This window comes from Aethalodelphis obliquidens, unplaced genomic scaffold (genome assembly GCF_003676395.1).
Source record: "Aethalodelphis obliquidens isolate GAN/ISIS:26980383/991018 unplaced genomic scaffold, ASM367639v1 scaffold133, whole genome shotgun sequence".
NCBI classification, from domain to species: domain Eukaryota; kingdom Metazoa; phylum Chordata; class Mammalia; order Artiodactyla; family Delphinidae; genus Aethalodelphis; species Aethalodelphis obliquidens.
The window spans coordinates 306,658-330,157 of NW_020838077.1; the positions used below are offsets into that span (position 1 = coordinate 306,658).

The 23,500-nt window shown below is 39.9% G+C and overlaps 1 protein-coding gene across 3 annotated transcripts; it reads left to right on the forward strand.

The window, feature by feature from the left end:
• The first annotated feature begins 1,834 nt into the window (after window positions 1–1,834).
• On the forward strand, window positions 1,835–16,502 carry ZSCAN16 (zinc finger and SCAN domain containing 16). 3 transcript variants are annotated; one of them, XM_027099573.1, is made up of 5 exons: window positions 1,836–1,898; window positions 2,478–2,944; window positions 3,937–4,075; window positions 8,085–8,504; window positions 15,240–16,502. In XM_027099573.1, the coding sequence occupies exons 2-5, from the start codon at window positions 2,561–2,563 to the stop codon at window positions 15,296–15,298; spliced, it is 1,002 nt and encodes a 333-aa protein (XP_026955374.1). In that variant the 5' UTR covers window positions 1,836–1,898; window positions 2,478–2,560; the 3' UTR covers window positions 15,299–16,502. The 3 variants fall into 3 exon arrangements, with proteins under 3 accessions (XP_026955375.1, XP_026955374.1, XP_026955373.1); XM_027099574.1 differs by lacking the exon at window positions 15,240–16,502 and having other exon boundaries at window positions 1,835–1,898; window positions 8,027–13,287; XM_027099572.1 differs by lacking the exon at window positions 15,240–16,502 and having other exon boundaries at window positions 1,837–1,898; window positions 8,085–8,773.
• Window positions 16,503–23,500: the final 6,998 nt, after the last annotated feature.

Genomic DNA, 23,500 nt, shown 5'->3' on the forward strand with positions numbered 1-23,500 from the left:
CAAGGTAGCAATAGCTTCACATTTACAAGTCTATGTTAACACAGCAGCCAGAAAAATCTTTTCAATGCCTAAGTCTGATTAAGCTACTCCTCTGCTCAGAAATTCTGAACGGCTTTTCATCTTGGAGTACAAAATAATATCCTCGCACTCACGCAAGACCCTCATCTCTCTCTCTCTCTACTCCCAACACCCTTTGCTCCTTCAGCTCCAGACACATAAGTCTTCTTCCTGTTCTTTGATTATTTAAAATACTCTCCATTCCAAGCCTCTGCATTTTCTATCCCTCTCCCAGAAACCCCTTTACCCCTAAGGGCCCACTCACTCATCTCCCTCAATCTTTGCTCAAGTCAATGTACTAGTGAGGTCCTCAATGACCACCCTATTAAAAGTGCATTACTCCTGGGCTTCCCTGGTGGCGCGGTGGTTGAGAGTCCGCCTGCCGATGCAGGAGACACGAATTCTGTGCCCCGGTCCGGGAAGATCCCACATGCCGCGGAGTGGCTGGGCCCGTGAGCCATGGCCGCTGAGCCTCTGCGTCTGGAGCCTGTGGCCCGCAATGGGAGAGGCCACAGCAGTGAGAAGCCCGCGTACCGCAAAAAAAAATTGCATTACTCCTTCATTGTCATCCCAAACTCCATATTTTCTTTATTTTCTCCTGAGCACTAACAACCACCATCTGATACACTATATATCTTTCTTGTTTGTTTATTGCCTGCCTCCCTACCCCCACCCTCCACACACACACACACTTAGAAGTTTTATGAAGGCACGGGCATTGTTCTACTTTAAACTACTTCCAGCTTCTAGAACAGTGCCTGGCACAGTAGGTGAATAATCAATATTTGTGAAAGAAAGAGAAAGGAGAAAAAAAAACTAAGCTTTTCTTACCCATCAGCTTGGCAAAGATCAAAATATTTCGTAACATTGCGTTGGCAAGTATAGGTAAACGTCGCAGATGCGTTCTATGATTAGTAATTTGGCACTAAGAAAAGTACAAATGCCCCTACTCTGTGCTCTAGTAAATCTTTTTCTAGGAATATATACTATGGGTATATCCTTACACACAAGAAATTATGATGTTCAGAGTAATTTATTGCAGCATTGTTTGAAAAATAAAAGAATGGAAACAACCTACTTGACCATCAATAGTGTAATTATTAATAAATTATGGCATAACTGAATACTATGTGATTATTCTTTTTAAAAAAGAGCAAGATGGAAGAAGCCCTTTATGTACAATCTCCAAAATCAATTAGTAGGAGGGAAAAAAAAAATCAAGTTGCAGAACTGTTACCATTTGTGTATGGGTGTATTTGGGGGTGAGGGTGAGGGAATCTAAACCTGCGTAATATACCTATGGAATGATATAGCATATGTCACGAAAAATGGTTGTCAAATCTAGATGCGGGGGCCAGTTATCCTTTTCTTTTCTAATCTTTTTTATTGAAGTTTACTTAATTTACAGTGTTGTGTTAGTTTCGAGTGTACAGCAGAGTGATTCAGTTATACCTATATTCTTCTTAGATTCTTTTCCACTATAGTTTATAATTCTTTTTAAACACTGAACCATGTGAATGCATTACATACCCATATTACTTATTTAATAATTAAGTGGGGGAAGAAAATCTTGAGAGGGAAAAAGTTTTTTTTTTAAGAGCAAAAAAAAAACAGCTTGCGGGCGCCTAAGTCCCATCAGTTCAACGTACAGGAACCGGGCCCCCCGCGGGTTAGAGCTGAGGGTGGGCAGCCCGGCGGACGCCACCGAGGCGAGGCTTCCTAGAGCGGCCCGGAAGTGCCCTGCTGACAGCGACCCAGCGCCGATTGGTCGGTTTGAGTCTGACCTTTGTTCGGGCCGCCCAAAAGACGCTAGCTGTCGCACCTGTACCTCTCGGCGCGAGGTGAGTCTCTCCCGGCTCCTGGGTGGAGGAGGGGGCAGGGCATAGTCGTGGTCTGCAGCAACTGTCTCCCCACACCTCCCCCTCACAGGCTGTCCCCTCCCTCCAGACATAGCTATGAGAGAGGACTTGGGCCGACATCCCGGGAGAACGGAGCGAAAGGGAACACTGGTTACGAGTTGCTCTGCGAGGGCATTCATCCTAACCCCCTTTCTGAGTTGGCGCATGTACCCCACAACCACTGCATCCTAGGGACCCGTACATCTCAGGTTGTGGAATGAAAGAGGCTTTTAACAACGCTATTAACACTTAGCGTTTATTTAGTGCTTGCTCTCAGGCCAAGGACTTCGCATACTTATTTAATCTACACGTCGACCCTATGAGAAACACGAGAATTTTTACAGATGAGGAGCTAGTAACTTGCTCTAAATTACACAACAGCCCAGATTCAAATGCATGCTCCTGCTTCAGTGTTCTTATTTACAGCCTCCTGTCAGACTGTTTTCTCTACTCAGTTCTGGTTGCTTCCCTTTATCAGTGTTTATGTTCACAGCAGCTTTTGTCATTTCTCTATGGTAACAGATTTTTCTCTGAGACAAGATTCTAAGAGATTCTCCTTGAATCAGTTCCAGATAGAGGATTAATCTCCCGAAAAACAGCCCAGAATGGCCACATCCCTGGAACCTGAGGAACAAAAAGGACTTTTAATAGTTAAGGCAGACCATTATGGGGGACAGGACTCCATCTCACAAAAGTACAGTCCTCACAGAAGGGAACTCTTCAGGCAGCACTTCAGGAAGCTCTGCTATCAGGATGCACCTGGACCCCGTGAAGCTCTTACCCAGCTCTGGGAGCTTTGCCACCAGTGGCTGAGGCCAGAATGCCACACAAAGGAGCAGATTTTAGACCTGCTGGTGCTTGAACAGTTCCTGAGCATTCTCCCTAGGGACCTGCAAGCATGGGTGCAGGCACACCATCCAGAGACTGGAGAGGAGGCGGTGACTGTGCTGGAGGATCTGGAGAGAGAGCTTGATGAACCTCGAAAGCAGGTGGGAAGGGGGCGGTCATTTGGCTGTGAGAGAGCAGGGTTTAGACCAAGCCAAAGCAAAAAGCATATGAAAGAACACCTGAAGGTATTTAATATGTTACCCTAGAGAAGAACAAGGCTTAGGGACTGACTGCCAGTGTCAAATAACTGAAGTGTGACTGATTAAAAAGAGACACTAGACTGATTCTATGTCAGTTTGGAAGGCTAGGATCAGTGAGACGCTGTAGGAAGGCATAAAGGTATCAGGAAAACAAACAATTTTCTAACATTCATGGTTACCTATACGTAACATAGGCTACCTTGTAATAAAAAACTCCCCTTCAAGATTTGGTTCAAGTAGATAATAAGGATAATACAGAACAGCATGGTCTAATTGTGACCCATTCACATTTAATACATGTAATTAAATATACATTTAATATATGGTAATTAAATATAATGTGAGCCCTATATGTGATTTAAATTTTTAGTAGCCACATTTGTGAAATTAAATACATTTCATTTAACCAAAAATATGTAATCAAATTAAACATGAGGTATTTTACATTTTTAAATTTCAGTTTTCAATATTTGAATGTATTTTACACTTCACATATCTCAATTTGTATTAGCCACATTTCAAGTGCTCAGTAACCACATCTGGCTAGTGGCTATCATATTGGACCACATGGTTATAGAAGAAATGCCCCCATTTGGTGGAAGTTGGGTTCGATGATCTTTAAGGTACCTTTCAAGTCCCCAGACTCTGATTCTGGACCTCTGCAGATCACTGTTAGAGGCACCGAATTTTATTCTCCAGTGTCCTGAACTGTACAAATTAGACTGTGTCTCTTCATTTTTAGTCATTATTGCCATTTGCAGTTGCATCAGAATTTGTCCTCTTTTCCATGGCCTTGGTCCCTGGCACATGCTTCTTTTGATGTTTCTCTGAAGTTCTTTCGGTTCTTTCACAAAATCTACCTTGCAAACCCAATCATACTTCATTGTTCCCAGGTCCCAGCCAATTCAGAAAGACAGGACACACTTTTGGACACGTTGGCCCCCTTTAGAAGGCCACATGAGTCACTGACTATCCAGCTCCATCCCAAGAAGACCCAGCAGGAGCAGGAATCTGGGGAGCCCCAAAGGACTGGTAAGGAGCAGTAGTCTGTGTTTATGAGGGAAGAGCTTGTTCCTTAGGTTACAGAGGAGCTTTCTCTTTCATCTTCTCCCTTTTAAGTTTTTCTGCTTGTCCTTCACCTCACTGTGGAAGATCTTATCTCCCTTCCTACCCTTGCCCTATCATGGAAAGAACTGTATTTCAGTTTTTCATTACACTTGAAAGCTGCTATTTGGCCCAAGGGGTGGGGGAGGAGTTCACCAGATGTAATCAATGCTACTAATAGAACACAAGATGAGGACTGATAAGAGTCCTTTGAGTTTGGTATTTAGAAGTTAATGAGTCTTACCAAGAGTATCAGGAGGCAGAAGCTGAAAGAGTCAGACTATTTTAATAAGCTTTAGTAAGCTTAACTCTGTGGAATCCTCACCTCTTTTCTGTGAGAAGCCGTATAAGTTTCTCTCCTCACCTTTCAGAGAAGATAGGACACGCACTTATAAAATAGGTCGCAATAATAATTTAACGTGTCTATTGTGCTAAATTGTATTGCAGAGAACACGGAGAATTATTATTATTATGACTAATGGCTTATCTATGCAAAACTTTAAATTCTAGATATCTTTCCTTCTGTTTTTTTTTTAATACTTCTGGACCAGTTTCACTCTGCTTCCCGTTAATGTAAGTCCAGAAAATTACACACTTCCTATACCTGAAATTATAGAGGTTTACACATGTGCTGCTACCAAAATAACCTTTCAAGGGAATACTATACAGTTAAAATGTGAATTGTATTTTCTTAAACTAATCTACCAAAAGATACCTCATGAAATCTAGCTATCCTTGAGGCCTATGACTTCTTAGGGAAGTCTACTTTGTCTGCATTGAACAGTATTAATATGACTTTTTTCTTAGGTACAGCCCTGGCAATCTTACACAGTTTTTATCTGTGTTCCCACTACCACTATACTCCCCGCCAAAAAACAGACAAACAAAAAACAAAACCATCAAAGCAAAACCAAAGGAAAAAAAGAAAAAAACCCTGCAGAAATCACAACAAATACATTTGAAGAAATGCCTCTCAACTTTATTAAAAGAATGTAACATCTGGTCCAAATCCTCATTTTACAGTTAAACAGATATACCCACAGTGATTGTGACTTTTCCAAGTTTCCATAAGGAGTTAGAGGGAAAGCTGGGGCTCCTGTCTACTAGTAGAACAATTTTTTAAAACCATCATGATAATATACCAAAAAGCCAGTGTCTTTTAAAATAAATTTATTGTTAAATAGAGAGACTTTTTTATGCAATATCTCATTTTAAAATTTTCATTGTATCTTTCAGCAAGATTATTAGTATTAGCCGTTGGCTAGGGTAATGGGACTCGTCTCTGTAAACATACCTGGAAATTATAATAGTGGTCACTTAATACAGAATTATCTTCACATATGAGAGAACTTGGAGAACCGAGTGTTTTGCAGTTCTTTGTAGCACATTGTCAGGTATTTCAAAGGGAATTTTTGGATGTTCTGTTAACCCACAACTCTGACTCTGTGGTAGCAGTAAGTGATTGTCTACTTAACTCTGTTCCAGTTTCACTTCAGTCAGCATTTAACCTTGTTCTTTCCCTCTAGACTGTCAAGCAAGTTGTACATATGGTAATCAAATGGTCTTTATGGACATAGCCTCATCTCAGTGACGAGCAGGACTGGGCTTACCTGGAATGTAACTGATAGGGACTCTTGGATATGCCAAAATAAAATTGGAAGAATGGCCTTGGCAGAAGATGCTAAAATGAAATACTCCTAATTTTGTCAGTTCTGAAACAAGATCTCCTAGAATCCTATTAGCCTGGGAATAGCTGGCACTTGGAAGAGATACATAAAGCCCTGAAACTCCAGTTGGCCAAGTAGACTGCAGGTCCCTGAGATGAGAAAAGTTCCCATTTGACAGTTTCCATACAATTTTCTTTATGTTGTTCAATTGCAGATGTAAGGGAGAGGGTTGTAATTTGAATTGCTGAACAAGGAAAACTGACCCTGTATTTAAAAAAAAAAAATCTTTTCAAGTCCTGGTGAGGGATTTTTCTCCAGACTTCTCCTGAAGTTGTAGGAGAGAGACTCATCCTAAGGACTGGTAGATTCCCCTGAAGGTGGTAAACTGACCATAAGTGCCAACTCTTTGTATCCTTTTTTAAAAGATATTCATCTTCATCAGTAAGCCACCGAAAACCAACCATCAGTGACTCCAGTATGTAAAAGAAGCTGTTGAGCCAATATGTTGATGTTTGAAAACACTTTTCTTAATGGTATGGGGGTGTCTCTGATTTCTATGATTTGCTTAATGATCATTAACGTACTAACTTAGCAGTACTTCTGCCACACGCTATACTTTTACACATGCTTTATCATACATTTCGTCATCTGATCAAACTATAGGAAAGGAGGAGGGCACAGAGGTGATAAGGAAACCAAAATGGTTATAATCTGCCAACATTTAAATAATTTTCAGCAAAGCCAGGACTGATATCTGGACTTTCTGGCTCTAATCCAGTCCTTGTAATTTCTAGCCTGAGATAATATGGTATTTAGATTCCAAAACAATATCACTTTAGAGCAAATAACCAAACTTTAAGAAATTTATTGCCTGATTAAAAAAAATATATTGTAAGGAGGACGGTAAGATTTGAGGAAGATTTGGTAGGATGGGGACACTGTGATGACAATGAAGAATGGGGTTCATGCCGCTCAGTCCAGAGCCAGTGTTTTCCATACCCAGCCCAGGAACTGAAATGTTCTAGTAGCTCTTGCTGCTTCTTCCATCATACTGAGTGAACCACTGAAAACAATCATTTAATCACATATAACTATATGTGATTAAATGATTGTTCTACAGTTGGGATTCCTAGGCCTGTTGAGATGGAGGTTTCATCATAACCAAATAGGTGACACCCAGCATTAAGACCAAATAGGTTTATTCCCTCCAAATCATCAAAACACCTATTTTCTTATAGAATTCAACTCAGCAAATATTTATTGAGTACTTGCTATGTGCCAAGTTCTATGCTTAGCTTGGGGTTGAGGATATGGGGATCAGAAAGAGGGAGAGAGCACATCCGATTTAGGAGGTTAGGGAAGACTTCCTGGAGGAGACAGCATTTGAGATGGACCTTGAATAATAGCTAGGCCAGTGGCTCTCAAAGTGCAGTCCCTGGACCAGCAGTGTCTGTCATACCAAGAAGAGCAAATTTCAGGATTCTACTCCAGCCTTATCAAATCAGAAGTTCTGGGGGTAGGTAGCACAGCAATGTTTTGATAAGCCATCCAGATGATTCTGATGCACAGTAAAGTTTGAGAACCACCAAGCTAGGGTTTAGACAGGAGGAGATGATAGTGAGGACGTCAGTTTCAGAAAAAGGATTCCACCCAGCACATACACCAGACCATTCACTGTCACTTCCTGCTTAGCTTCCTCCATTTATCCTGACCTGCATGCTCTCTCTGCTTTTAGCTAACTATTATTTATACATACTTCTCTCCTTTAATGGTTCCAACTCACTATATTCCTCTCAGACCCCTGATCCCATTACCTTCTCCAGTCACTTTTACTTGGTTTTGCTCCCACTTACTACCTAGGTTTCAGACCCCTCATGTTTCTCCCAAAATTTTACCTCCCTCCCCATCTGTTTTCTAATCTCCCTGTTTATCCCTCTTAGTTATCCTTGGCATGTGTGTAGTTCCTATTTACCACTCTGCATTTGCACAGGATTGCCAGGTAACCCCTCATCCACATTTTTGCCTTTTCCTCTCTTCATAATCTATTCACAAATAATGTATCCTGCTATCTTCCTTACTGGCCTCTTCTTTAATTTCTTCCCTATATTGTCATTATATGTTTTGATGGTGCCAAATATCTAATTTTTGCATTGCATGTGACTTTTCATTTTTATAACACATTTTTAACATTTACATGTTCTTTATTCCATAGGCTTTTTGCTTCTTAAACCTAGAATAGGACCTGTTTGTATACTGTTCATTTGTTACAGGTGATAAAACCAAGACTAAGAATGAAGAGTTGTCCCAGAAGGAAGATATACCCAAAGACATGGAATTCCTTGGGAAAATAAACAACAGACTTACCAAAGCTATTCCTCAGTATCCTGAGTCCAAAGATGCTATTGAAAGTGAAGGCAGATTCGAGTGGCAACAGAGGGAAAGAAGACGCTATAAATGTGATGACTGTGGAAAAAGTTTCAGTCATAGCTCAGACCTTAGTAAACACAGGAGAACTCACACTGGAGAGAAGCCCTATAAATGTGACGAATGTGGAAAAGCCTTCATTCAACACTCACATCTCATTGGACATCATAGAGTACACACTGGAGTGAAACCCTATAAATGTAAAGAATGTGGGAAAGATTTCAGCGGGCGCACAGGTCTCATTCAGCATCAGAGAATCCACACAGGTGAAAAACCCTATGAATGTGATGAGTGTGGGAGGCCTTTCCGTGTAAGTTCAGCCCTTATTAGACATCAAAGAATTCATACAGCAAATAAGCTCTACTAATATGGTGGAAGTAACAAAAGTTCTTTAGACACTCAGGCCTAATTAGTTATCAGAGAAATCTGCCTTGGAGACCTTGAGTATCCTGATGTAGGCAAAGCTTCAATCATCATTAAAAATTTCTCTGGCACCAGAGAATTTACCTGAGTAAAATTTCCTTTTATTTCTGAAGTAGTTCAGTTTCTTGGAAGGAACTAAGAGTTATTTCAGAAAGCCTTGTCCACTGCCAGCATCGCTCACTTGCAGCCCCAAATAACCATGTTTCCTGGTCCTGGTTGAAAGATGTGAATTCTACCTCTCAACTCTGGCTCCTTTTTCCTTGGCCACTCAGTGTATGACTTTAGGCAAGACATTCATATTTTCTCTGCCTTCATTTTCCCATTCTGCAAAGTGCAGATGATATAATAGAAGCCCACCGGGTATGCTGTATTAAGTTAAAATAGATGAAAACTGCTTTTGAAATTAAGAACTAAAACCATACTGTTTTTCCCCATCATTAGTGATATAATGGCCTAAATATCCCTTATCTTAAAGTGGGGAATATAATAATTTTGTGGAATATTTTGCTTTGCCAGTGATAAAAAAATGAGGAAACCACCAGAAAGATAGCAGGCTAAGAAAAACATTAAAATGGAGAGGAAAGCTATAAGTCATCAGTGGGAGCTGCTGGGAAGGGGGATGATGGAGTGTGTTAGGGATCTGTAACTTTGGATAAGTCACTTCTCTTCTGAATCTCAGGTCATTTAAACTGAGGGAGATCGGGAGAGGTTGGTCTAGAACTGCACTGTCAAATATGGCAGCCAGTACCCACATATGGCTATATACATTTAAACTTAACTGAAATAAAGTGGAAAATTCAGTTCCTTGGTGACATTAGCCACATTTCTGCTCAATAGCCACGTGTGGCTGGTAGCTACAATAATGGACAGCACAGATCCAGACCATTTTTTATCACTGCAGAAACTTCTCAAGGACATTGCTGTTCAATCATTGGTAAGGTAACTTCCAGCTTTGGTATGTGATTCTGAGTTCAGGAAGGTAGCAAAAGAGATAGCTGAAGAGGCTGTAATAGCAATAGGAGATAAAATACAAACACCTTAAAACAAAGTAATTTAGTAAAAATAACTCTGTGGTACTTTTTCAGCCTTAGAAAGAGAGTGTATTGTAATTGGAGAAAGATGACTATTAAGTAAATGCAATAACCTAATAATCAAAATTGAAAGCTTAACTTACTACCTCATCTCTATAAAAAGAGTGTAATTACCTTTACAAGGTAACAGCCCCTGTCAGTTACCCTATACTAATGAGAAACTGGGACTCTCAGGACACTAATACTTTAAGACACAGTGAACAATTTAGTTTTTCTTTTTCTTTTTGGCTTCGGAATGTATTAGCATTTCATGAACGTATTTGCGACAGTTTTACATCACTAGTTTGAGAATTTTATAGCATGACAGGAATTGTGACCAAAGGCCAACACGTTCAAATTTACAACACCATCAAACTGCCACGAACCACTAATTCTAGGAATAGCCATCACCAAAATGATCAGGAAGTGATCTAATCTCTTACTGAAGACATTAATTACACATACTTGCTTTGAGAGTAGGAAAAGCACCGGAATCATTTTGTGTCTACTACTATTGGAAGGTGACTCTTAAATCATTCTTCATAACACCATAAAGATAAACTGAGTTTTTATATCTTTTGAACATAATGCTCCTTATAAAAAAATAAAAGTAAGTTTACTTTGAATGTATACATCAACTGATACAAATATTTTAAGGCATCAAGTTTCACACTCATACTTGTTTTTTCATTTATCTGAGCACTATTTCAAAACATTTGAAACAAAGGATTTTTTAATGATCATGAAAAGTAAAGTATTAAATCTTTAGTATTAGAAACATCGTTTTCTAAAAAATAAAGTTAGATGCTTAATGAATGATAGCTTTTCCCCCTTTACCTTCAGTCTTGCTAAAAAACTGTCATGTGTAGAAGCTGTTCACAGTCTTTAAAGGGGAAACTCATGTTTCTGATCTTAGCCTTGAATTTAGAGACTTCTGCAATGGTAAGAAAGATGATCTTGGCTACCACAACATTAAGTTTACTTAAATGGGTAAAAACGATGACAGACTGATTTTCCTCTAACGTACTCTGTATGATTGAACATTCTATTCAGGTAGTAGTTTTGAATACCTGTTGTGTATAAAGAACTGTTCTAGTCTTAGAGTTGTACACCCTCAAAGTCTGAGTGAAGAGTAGTTTGGAGCACTGAGACTATGCTACCCTTTTTAGTCTGGTGTTGATTCCAAATTGCCACCACAGTGTCCACCATCTGATCTTGACCAGAGGGGCAAGGATAAGAGTCAGGAAGGTACAGAAAGATTTGGGGCCAGAGACAGCCTGGAGTGATAGTGGCAAGAGAAGAAAGTCCAGTGGGACCTGGGATAACTGCTGGCATAAGGCAAAGGGGGCATGAGGTTGAAGGAGATCTAAGTAGTTGTTAGTATTATGAAGGATTAGGCAGTGTCCTAGTAAGTCTGTAGAAACGCACAAAAAAATTGGTGAGGATGCAAGCAGTTAGAAAGAGGAGCTCTGAGTTCAATCACAGCCACAGTTATTCGAAAAGAAGGTGTAATATGTTAGACGCCGTAATGAGAACCACTGAGTTCTAGCAGAGAGCCATCCTGGAATGATGGCACCTGCTCGAAAAGAACCCTAAACATGGAAGGCAGTTTCTTAAATAGTTGTGTCAAAAACATATGCATCACTCCTCCCAAATTTTTTGGAGGGTTTTTCTTTTTTTTGGAGGGAGGCAAGAACTTGTAGTTTGTAGTTTTCATGAACAGACAGTGATTTTAAGAGGCATCTAAAGGGAGTACGGGGGCAGTTCTTTCAGATACAGTTGGGGAATGGTGGTTAAACTGGTGATTTTGAATGAGGAGCCAACAGCTATAAAGGGAGGAAACAGATGAGAGTTGGGGTAGGAGAGGATGTCGGAGGTATGCACGGGCCTTGGTGAACAGGGGGGAAACAAGATAGAGGAGAAGGGGATGGAACAAAAAGAGAGTGATAAAAAAGGAGCAAGGGTATAGGGAAAGGAACAAAGATAAAATAAGAGATGGTGATAGAGAAAGAAAAGAGTGACAAGTAATTCCAATATTGACATCAATTATAATTGAGACAGTGGGTCATATGCCACAGCCATACGAAGGTGAACAGATCAGCTTATCCCAAGGTCGTTGAGTCTTACATGCACAGCACATATTATTTATGTTATCTTTATTGAATGTGTCTACAATCTCATTCTGAGCATGAAATTATTTCTTTATAGTCTAATCAAAAAGTCCATCAACAGTGAAACTGCTAGAAACTTTGAAATGCTTCAAAACAACCTGTTCTCCCCTTAGTAATATCACAAGGCAATTAGACTAAGTTTCTAAAAGAATAGATCTCTCAGTCTTTCTTACTCAAATCCTCTAGAGCACAGTTTCTCAACCTTGGTTTTACTGACATTTTCAGCCAAACAATTTCTTGCTGTGGGGGGCTGTCCTCTGCAGTGTGGGATGTTTAGCAGCATTCCTGGCCTCTACCCTCTAGATACCAGCAGCCCCAACTTGTGGCAAGCAAAAATTTCTTAAGAGATACAAATGTTCCCTGAGGGACAAAATCTCTCCCCCGCCCTGCCAGCCCAGTTGAGAACCACTGCTCTATAGGAAAATAATCTGATTTCCATGACCGTTCCACATCATATACAATAAGATTCAACTTAGAAATGTTATATATGGCCAGCACTGTTAGACCCTTTTACTACCCCACAAAATGATTTTCTAGACCTTCTTCTCTCTATACCGTACTTCTGCTGCTACCCTCTCCTTTGCCCCTTGACCCAACCACAAATAGACACTTTATCCTTGATCTGCACTGTCCAATACATTAGCCACTAGGTACATGTGGCTATCGAGCACTTGAAATGTGGCTACGCAACTGAGGAACTAAATTTTTTCACTTTAATTTAAATTTAAAAACTGATACTCAATTCAGTTATTGGAAAACCTTTAAGTATGTTCGGAGTATTTCGGGTATAGGAATCTATTTTTTCCATTCAAAATTTTATGTAATCTCAATACAGATCAAGTACTTCCAATGAAAATTTAATAACTGAATTGAGATGTGTAGTAAGTATAAACACACTGGATTACAAAGACTTAGTATGAAAAAGGAATGTAAAATATTTCATTAATAAGATATTATTTTAAAATAATATTTTGGATATACTGGTTTAAATAAAATACATTAAGAATTAATTTCACCTATCTTTTTACATTTTTAATGTGGCTACTAGAAAACTTACATCCACATAGGTGGATCACATTACATTCCTATTAATTGGACAATGATCAAGATCTTCTCACTCTCAGGGTAGGTCCCATTCACTATGTTCCAAACCACCTCAATTCTGTGAGGCTAAGTTCTGTGCTGCCAAGGACTTTTTACCTTTTTCTTCTTATTCATTAATCCAACAGGTATTTACTGAGTGCATGCTATGTGCCACGCCTCTATTTTAGGTATTGGGGATAGAGCAGGATATAACAAGATATTTCCATGTAAGACTGTGAGAAAAATAGTGAATGTTAAAATTAAAGGTATAATGCTGTCCTTTCAGATGGAAGACTATTAGGGGAAAAAAGGCAGGGCATTTCAGGTTAGGTGTGGGGAGGAAGGAAAGAAAAGGGGGAAAAATAGATTGTTACTTCGGGATTACAATTTCATTTCAATTTAATAAGATTTTAAGTTTGGTTTGTTTGGCAAGTCCAATAGCACAGCAATAGGGACTAAAGGTCTTTGGATATGCCATTGCATGAGAGGACTTATGAATGGTTAGATCTGCTTTATGCATTATTTTTAATACACACTTCATAGTATTTACTGCAGAAGTCTCTTTGGGGAAATTAGCAATGGAACAATTTCTATATGTAAGAACCATAAGTTCCCATGTATGTTGAATTAACCTATTACATATCACCGTAATACTGGGTACAAGGAAGGAAATTTCATTAATCCAGTTATTGTGCCTTTTTGTTTTTCTCTACTCCACTCAGTAGATAGTCTTGGAAAACTCTCCTATAGCCTTAACTTTATCTCAAAGACATGAAGTGATTACGTGCTTTTGATGTTTTTTGTTTAAAAATAACTTACCTATGAAGAACAATCAACAGTTAGATAATTATAAACAAATTCTATTTTACTATCTATATAAAAATACAAACATGACTATGAGGACATCTAAAAATGCAGAAATAGTTATATATTCCATGTATCAATGTATAAAAACATAGCTGGAAGGAAATCCTTTTTCAGAATCAGGAAATAGTACCTTATCTACTAGGTTAAAATCCTAAACCCTCCAGCAAATGTATAATTCCATATTTTGAACAATTTTAGTATTTCATTGTCACATAAAATATGTAAATAGCTATTCACATTATTGTGGTGATTTGCATGTACAATAGGAGTCAGATGGGAAAGAAAATACCATTCTTATTTGTAAAGCAATGACAACACAATAAATCTGGAATCTTTGAAATAATTTTAAGTTAAAACATTTCTTCACCTACTGCATATATTTATAAGTTACGTTAATGTCTAACTCTTACACAAGTTGAGTTTTTTGCATAAACACTTAATGCTACTTTCTAGGCACTCTGTTACTCAAGGGTTGACCTTAAATTCATTTTTCCCCTTGGATCAGTATTCTTGACACCTATGGAAAAGAACATCCTGGCTCCTCCAGAAAGTAGATAAAGCTAAGTCAGAAATAAAGAAGAGATAAACATGACACTCCAATTGGAAAAGTATAAAGCCATCACAGTCAGTTTGGCTTCAAATGAAGAGTAAGTACATCAATACCTCCTAGAAAAATCTATGCCATTTCTTACATAAAACCCAAACTACTACCAGGACTTTGAGTTAGTTCAGTGTAGACATTCTACCAGACATAATGTATTTGATAAAGCTTCTAGCTTTTTATCTTCAGACTGGTTTGCTATATTAATTCAAGAGTCTCAGGAATATGAGAAACAATGACAATAATTCAAAATTTTTCATTATCTGTTCTTGGATGTGTCTTCATTTGTCACAACTGTTGGGCTATAATAAAGGAGCTGCTTCTGTCTTTTCATTAAAAAAAAAGAAATCCATGCTTTTATAAGCCTGTATTACAGTGAAGGAATACAAGACAAATGTCAAATAGGAGTAGTGGTATATGGAATATAAATAATGAAATGAAACAGAGTGGCTGAATGACTACTACAAGTAGTCAGAAAAGGCTTTTCTGGAGAGCTGACATTCTAACTGAAATATAAATGTCCAGCCTTGGGAAGTTCTGAAGAAGACCCTGTCAGGCAAAGGGAATTGCTTATGCAGTCTCTACGGTAGGAATGAATCTGATGTGTTTACAGGAAATGAAAGAAAGTCATTGGGTCTAAAGCAGTGGATTAAAGGGAATGTGGTAATAAAATTAGGCTAGAGAGGTGAGCAGGGGCCAGGATATGTATTCTAAGCATGGTGGGACACCATTGGAAGGGAAGGACATGATCTGATTTTTGTTTTTAAAATATTCTGGTCCCTTAAGGAAGCAAGAGTGAGAAAAAAGCAGAAGCAAGGAGACCCGTCAAGAGGCTACTGCAGTAATCCAGATGAGAGAAGGTGGTGGCACCAACCACAGGTCCAAAGTGGACATGAAGAGAAATAAAAGGATTCAAGGTATACTTTGGAGACAAAGCCAAAACAATTTGCTAAAAGATTGTTGTAGACTCCTAAATTCTCACACAAAAAGATGTTTAAATACTGGGTTAAACATATGAAGTTGCCATTTCTGTGTGTCAGAAGCAGTGAAATATCAGCAATTTCAAATGATTTAACGTAGTGGAAACAAAATAAGAACAGAGAAAAAGCTAGAGAGAAATGGAACAGGAGAAGGGACTTTGAAATTGTGTGGGGGCCTAATTAATTTGTTAAATGAAAATTTGTATTCTTTTCTCCTTAAAACTTTCTGTGGAAGGCACCCTTTGTTAAGCCCTTTGTCTAAAGGGAAATTGCCAACAAACCTGATGAGATTCAGAACACCACTATAATAACATGTCTCTGTACAAACTTCCTTCTGGATAGCACGTTTCCTGAACTGATAAAGTCAAGGTTATCAATGAAAGGCAGTACAGCAGAGGTTAAAAGCAGAATGCCTGGGTATGAATCCTTACTCTGCCTGTTACTAGTTATATGACCTTGGCTTACTTTCTGTGCCTCAGGTCTCCCATCTGTAAAACGGTGGTAAAATGGTTATCTACCTCATAAGGTAGGAATTACATAAGTGACCAAAGGTAATGGGTTTAGAACAGTGCCTGACACATAGTAAGTGCTATGTTAGCCTCTGCCAATAGCGCACTTAGGTCTTCTTGTTTATCAAAATGCATCATGCTCAGCATTTTCTTCCCCCCAGACTGCTTAAAGTAGTTAACTGGCATTTGATCTTCATGAATTCACTGCATTTGTTGCTGTTGTGTGTGTTTTAAAATAATTCCTGTAATGTTAACAATTACCCTAATTCTGAACTGCTCCCTGCTCCCTAAATACCTAACCCCAAACCCAACCCGGACGGCCTCACCCGTCCACCGGCGGAGAACACCACCCCGGTGACCCTCACTGGGGCACCCACCCGCCAGCTCTCGTCTCCTGGCGGTTTCCAGCCCCCGGCGCCGGGTCCAGCTCACAGCGCCGTTTTACCGGGCCGCAAATCCCCGCCCGGGCAGCTCTGGAACATTTAGCTACCGGAAGTGGCTGGGAGTCGCGAGAGCGCTGAAAAAGGGGGCCGGTCTTTCCCGGGTTCAGAAACACTGAGGTTGCCCCTGGAAAGATGCCCAGGGCTCCCAGGTGGAGGAATAGGAGACCAGCTTGGGGGAGATCCGGAAACGCGCTGCTCTGCAGCGGGTTCGGACGCAGCTACGGCGGCGGGGGCATTCTCGAAAAGTCGACCAACCACGAGCCTGTGGAAACCTCCAGGATTGTGTGAGAGGCCTGAAAGTGACTTTGGGGACAGGCTTCTTCCTCGGCCCGCAGCTTCCTTCCCGCTCCCTCCGCGCAATTGCCAGTCCGCGGCTCCCTAGAGCGCGAGTCCGGCGGGCCCAGGCCGGGAGTGGGCCGAAGCCTTAGGGGCCTCGGGTGCAGGAAAGGCCCGGTCAACCGCGGACAGGGAAAGGGGGTTTCTTCTGCTTAAGTTCATCCTGGAGGGCAGGCGCCTCTCTCCTGCGAGAGGGTCTGGCTGGGACGTTCGCGTCTCTGGGTCACACTAGGAAGGGGCACCGAGGAGCTTCCTCCACTCACGTCTCGGGGTTGCCAGCTGTACCTGCTGTGCCCCGCTCACCGTGATCTGGCAGGACCTTGTGCACTGAGAGGAAAACTGGCCTCTGTTTAAACTTCTCTGATCCTTAGGGGAAATGAGGGCCCAGGATGAAATGGGTGAAGAGTACCGGCGCTAGTATTCTTTAAACCTGGATTCAAATTCCCGCTCCACCACTTTCCTGTTAGGATCAAGGGCAATGTTTTTAACCTCTCTAAGCCTCGGTTTCCTTGTTTGTGTAAATCAGAATAATATAGTGCCTGCTTCATAGGATGGTTGTGATGACTGTGAGAGTGCACGTAAAAAACTTAGTCTTTAGACGTTTTCCTCCCCTCCCCATCACTCATCCATGTCAGACAAATAGGACTAATTAACCAACTGTCACTTTTGCTTTTCTGGAGCTCGTGTGAAGAAAAGTACAGTGCAAGACTTGAGTAAGGGAGAAACCACGAAGAATACAAAAGATTGACAGTCATTGTGAGCTTCACATAGTTGCCCATCCCAGCATTTTCACCTCACTTGGCTCCTGGCACATGGTAGGTTCTTGATAAGTACTTACTTGGATGAATGAGGACAGATCTAGGGAAAAGGAATTAAAGAACAGAAGGGAGAAAGTGAATCAGACTGACTAAATTTAGCTAGTTGACAAAACAAGCGAAACCACTTTTCTTGTCAGAAATGTATGGTAGTCACTAGGCTCCTGTGTCAGACAAAGGACTTTACTTAATGACACAAGCATCATGAGCTTCATGCTCCCCTTGTCCTCAAAGCCAGAGGAGTGCCAAGGAGGGGCCCCAGTGGGTGCTGCTCACACAATGGGTTTGCATCCTAGCAGAGGAACCCCAAACATAGGAAAAGCCGGTCTTTGCCCAGCCTTGCCCCAGAGTGAGGCAATATCTTTATTATCCTGGTCAGGAACCAAATCTGCTCCACAAGGAGATACAAACATCTTTGAAAAGATAATCTGAAAGAAAATCTGTCAGAACCCTTGGAGAAATGTGAGAGATCCTTGGAGAATTGTTTCCCAACACTGTAGGTAATAGCATCTGGGGTTAGAGGAGATGTCAGCCTTTTTTTTTTTAAACTTTATATACATCAAGATTCTAGTGTTTATCATATTTTGTTATTTTAATTTTTAAAAATATAATAAAAATAAAAGGCAAACAGAAGTTTACATTTGTTTTAGTAAGGGATAAGGAGCCACTCAGGGTCTGTGACTGGGGAAATGATAATGATGTTTAAGGAACATGAATCTAGTAAACATATCTGGAATGGACTAAAGTTATGAAGATTATCTCAAGGCTGCAGTCATGTAGGTATGAGGTAATTAGAGGAAGGTGGCTATAATAGAGAAGAGCAACATTTCAAAGGAGAAATCTGCTGCCTCCCACCCTGGAATTGATTTAAAGCAACTTTCACCCGGCCCACAGGGCCCCCGATCAAAACCAGTTCTCACAGTGAAAATTTAAAGTCACCACTCTGCAGTAATAATGAGGATATGGCAACACCAGTCACAAATCAAGTAGGTGGCCTGGCTCAGCTCCTAGCTGAGAAGCTGTACCTGTGCCTTGTGGCCTCCCCTAGCTCAGCAGGCCTATCCACCAAGCTTGCAACTTCTGCCCTGCTCACTGTTTTGCATTTTTATTCTGTTTCTGATCAGTAGAGATTCAAAGAATGTTTCAACCTAAATGTTTCTTTTTTCCACTTTTTTATATTAACCCATTTCTATGTTTAAAGCAGCGTGGATTAAATACTTAACATACTCATTTACCTAGAAGACATCTGCCAACTTGGTCTTCAGCATTCATTCCCCAACTGATTTATTTAAAGTTTCCTTCTGTTCTCTGGATTGTCTCTTTCTGTTCTCTGGATTGTCTCTTTCTTTTTGGGGGGTCAGATCTCTGTTACTCTTGTCCCGCCTTTCATGCTCTGCACCTGATTTTCGTTAAATGTCCTCTGGATTGGATGCTTATATTTAGGAATGGGGTCCTGTGCTGGTTAATTTAGGTAGTATGAGTTTCCGCTACAGTTGTAGGAGGCTGCTTGTGCAGCTCGTATTATCCCAATGGAAATTCTCAGTCCGGGTTGTATGTAAGTAGGCAGGCCTTCCTTTAGAGTGAGTGGGAGCAAGCAGACAGGCTGGGAGCCTACACAATTACCAAAATGAGAACCTCTTTCTCCTCCTCCTTGTTCCATTGTAGAGGTCCAGAGTCATTTCAAATTTTGCTATGCTTCTTTCTGAGGCCTCAGTTTTCTTATTAAGAGCCTTCCCGATCATTTTAGGAAACAGGTATCAAGCTAGAGGGCAGAAGCCCCAGCTTCCAGTTAAAAAAGGGAGATATCCAACTGTCCCAAATGCAGTTCTTAAATGAATAGCCCATTCTTGCCATTTGCACCTCTTGGTCCTGAGGTTTGAACTTCTCCAGGATTCTTTTGCAGATGCATACCTGGCCCTGGTGTCTTACAGGGCAATTTCCTCTGCTTCTTCAACAATCTAATCCCAATTGCTGATTCTTTTCCAGAAATTCCTCAAAATTTCTGCTCCACTCTTTATTTTCTAGCACTGTTATTTATTTATTTTGTTTTAAATTTTTTCAGTCATTTAAGTGTGTTCTTGGGAGGGAAAGGAAGTAGATATATGTCACCCTTCCAACTTGAACTTAAAACAAGCCATGTTCTTCTATACCACCTCTCTCTCACTTTCTCATTTTTACACACCTCATTTTTGGATTCTTAGAGAAGGCTTTCTGATTAAAGTGAAATCTGAGCCAGACCTCGAAGGATGGATAGAGTTTAGGTAAGTGGAGAGTAGTAGGAAGTACACTTCTAGCAGAGGGGTCAGTATGAGCAAAAGTGTGATACTGAATGAAGTAGCAGGTATGAGAACCAAGTCACCTCCTATTAAGCCAGACATTAAAGAGATTTGCAAAATGTGAAATGATTCCACACCTTTTACTTTTTTTGAAAATATAGTTAAATTTCATAAAATATTAAAGTAACAAAATATGTTACTTAAGTTAACATGTAATGGGTATGTTATTGTTAAAGAATAAATATTTTTAATTCCTGTTTTAATTTCGAACAAAGCAAATCTTCATGGATATGACCCATATAAACATAAGCTCTTTGGAGTCCTCAGTAGTTTTTAAGAGTATAAAAGGAGTCATGAGACCAAAATATTTGAGAATTAATATGCTAGTCCATACACTATATGAAGTGATGCTTCTGAAACTAAAATGTAGAGCAACTACGGAAAATGTGGGAACACCCTTGTGGCCCTAGGTGTGGAAAATATTTGGAGTCTTATTAAAAACTTGTCACCTGCTTATACAAATAAGGAAAGTATGAGTAACCAGGGTCTAACTTTTTTTGTGCTTTGGTGGGGCTGTCATGGTTGTTGGACCTAGCGACTCAGGCAGTTTAAAATATGTTCTAAACCCTGGTGTGGCTAATTATAGTAGTGATTTAAAAGGGTTAAATGCTTACTTCCCATAGCAGGAAGTCAATAGATAATATATCTATACCTGAAAAATCAAGAAATGGCAGTGTTAGCGTGTTATTTATAAATATGGAGGTTAATATCAAGAGTAAAAGGAAAGAGTTAAAGTGGTTGTCTCTGGGGAATAGATATTGATAACGGAAGGGAAGAGTGAGGCCTGGTGTTTTTCACACCATAAACCTGAGAGTACTATTCAATTTTATTTACTTTTTTTTTTTTTTAGGCTGCATTGGGTCTGTTGCTGCCTGCGGGCTTTCTCTAGTTGTGCTGAGGCGGGGCTACTCTTTGTTGCGATGTGTGGCCTCTTGTTGCAGAGCACAGACTCTAGGCATGCGGGCTTCAGTAGTTGCAGCACATGGGCTCAGTAGTTGTGGCTCGCAGGCTCTAGAGCACAGGCTCAGTAGTTGTGGCGCACAGGCTTAGTTGCTCTGCAGCATGTGGGATCTTCCCGGACCAGGGATCGAACCCATGTCCCCTGTGTTGGCAGGTGGATTCTTATCCACTGCGCCACCAGGGGAGTCCGTACTTTTTTAAAATGTATTTTTATTAGTAAAATGCACAAATCAGGTGTGCAACTCAATGAATTTTTACATATGTATGCAACCATGTTAACTACAACTCCAATCAGTGGTAAACATTTTTTTGTCTTCTGTCACCAGAGATTAATTTTACTTGTTCATACAAGGCTACTTTTATTCAACATAATATTTTTTAGATTCATCTACACTGTTCATCTATCAGTAGCTCCTTTTAATTTCTGAGTAGTATTCCACTGTATGAACATAACACTATTTGATTCTCTGTTATCCTGTTGATGAGCATTTGGGTTTTTCCAGTTTGGGCCTACTATGAATAAAGCTGCTATGGACTTATGTTTTCATATCTCTTAGGTAAATACTTAAGGGTGAGATTACTGGGTCATAATGTAGGCATTATTTAACTTCATTAAAAATTGCCATTTTTCAAACTAGTACCATTTTACACTCCCATTAGGGGTGTATAAGAGTTCCAGTTGCTTCATATCCTCATTAGCACTTGGTATTGTCAGTCATTTTAATTTTAGCCATTCTAATGGATGTGTAGTAGCTTTAGTTTTATATTTCCTTGATGAATATGACCTTGAGTACCTTGAGTACCTTTTAATGTACTTATTGATAATTCATATATATTCTTTGGTAGAGTGTGTGTCCATAGCTTTTGCCTATTTATGTTTGTCTTCTTATGATTGAGTTGTAAGAGTTCTTTATATATTCTGGATACCGGCTATCAGAAATATGTATTGAAAATACAGAACTATGAGATATGAGGCAAGAACTATGAGATAAAGAGTAGAAATAAGTGTTTTGAAAGAGCTGAAGCACTGTAACTTCTCAATGTTTATTGTTATTTGTTTCATTGTGATGATTAGATGACAAAACTCTTAAAAACAAATCAAAGCTACTGGGGGTAGACAAAATATTTTTAGGTTAAGGTTGGGGACTGGATAGAAACATCGGTGGTGGCTATCAGCAGGAACAGATAAGGAGGGGAAATTAAGATGAAGACTGGAGGGACTTCCCTGGTGGTTAAGAATCGGCCTGCCAATGCTAGGAGACACGGGTTCAAGCCCTGGTCCCACATGCCACGCAGTAACTAAGCGCGGGCGCCACAACTACTGAGCCTGCGCTCTAGAGCCCGTGCTCTGCAACAAGAGAAGCCACTGCAATGAGAAGCACTCACACCGCAACGAAGAGTAGCCCCCGCTCACCGCAACTAAAGGAAGCCTTTGTGCAGCAACGAAGACCCTACGCAGCCAAATATAAATAAATAAAATAAATAAATATATTTTTTAAAAAGTGAAGACTGGAGGGGAACCTGAAAACCCAAAATAAATGGGTAGTTAGAAAAAGTGTTAAAGGAATAAAAATGGGGGACCAAAGTAAAACAGTTTTCATGTGAAAATAAATTAAGGAAAAACCTCATTTAAATTGGAGTCAGGAAGCCCTGAAGGAGAGCTCTCACGCATGTACCACTGTTACAGCCTGCATAACCAGCAGGAATAAGGAAGATACAAATGATTTTAACGAGGTCAGCTTATACAGAATTCTTTGTATAAATTTTTCTCTGTCACAACTTCTTATCCATGATAATAAGAACGTTACTTCTCTTCTGGTACAAGGGAAGACATTTTTCACATGGGAACTGCATCACCTGCTTTTAAGAAGATCACTTCTTGTCCTAGCAACAAGGCACTGACCACTGCTTGCAGCTAATAAGAAACCGCCATAACAACTAACTCTTGTTCTTCTCCAATGAACTTTTATTCAAGACAACCCTCCCCAGTCTCCTCCTAAAACCCAGTAAAAGCTGACCTTCCCTTTGTCTCTTGCACTTGCCTATGATTCACTACGGCTTGCCTGACCGAAATTGCAATTTTCTGCTTTTCCTGCATAAACCCATTTTGCTGTTTAAAAAATTGTTTTATTTCTAAGGTTAACATCCACAACCTCCACCCCAAAATCCTACGTAGTCTGAAAAGTTAAAATTGTAAGGGTGTATAAAGAATGAACATAGATTTGAACTTAGGTTTTTCGAAATTTGTGGTATTAGAACTAGGGTCTACTACTGAAGCTTAAGGCACAGATTACGTCATGATGCTAAGCTTAACTCAGCACTAAAAATAAAGTACAAAGCAGGTTTGGTAAGAGACTGCAATTTATTAAGATAGGAAAGGGTGGAACATATGTACAGACTCGAAAAGAATTTACATTTAATTATAATTATTTTTCGAATACTTAATAGTATATGGTATACTATTACTAGGTGCCGTAGGGGATTCGAAAAGCTATGTACCATGATTAACAAAATTCCTCAAGAGATCTGCAGTCTACGTGAGAGGACTGGACATATTTATGAAGCGAGAACAGTAAAGTACAGGGGTAACTAACCCGGCCAAACGCGAGTCTAGTTAATTAGCATCATAAGGATCCTTAAGGCGCATCCTCCTCCACCGATACCCCAG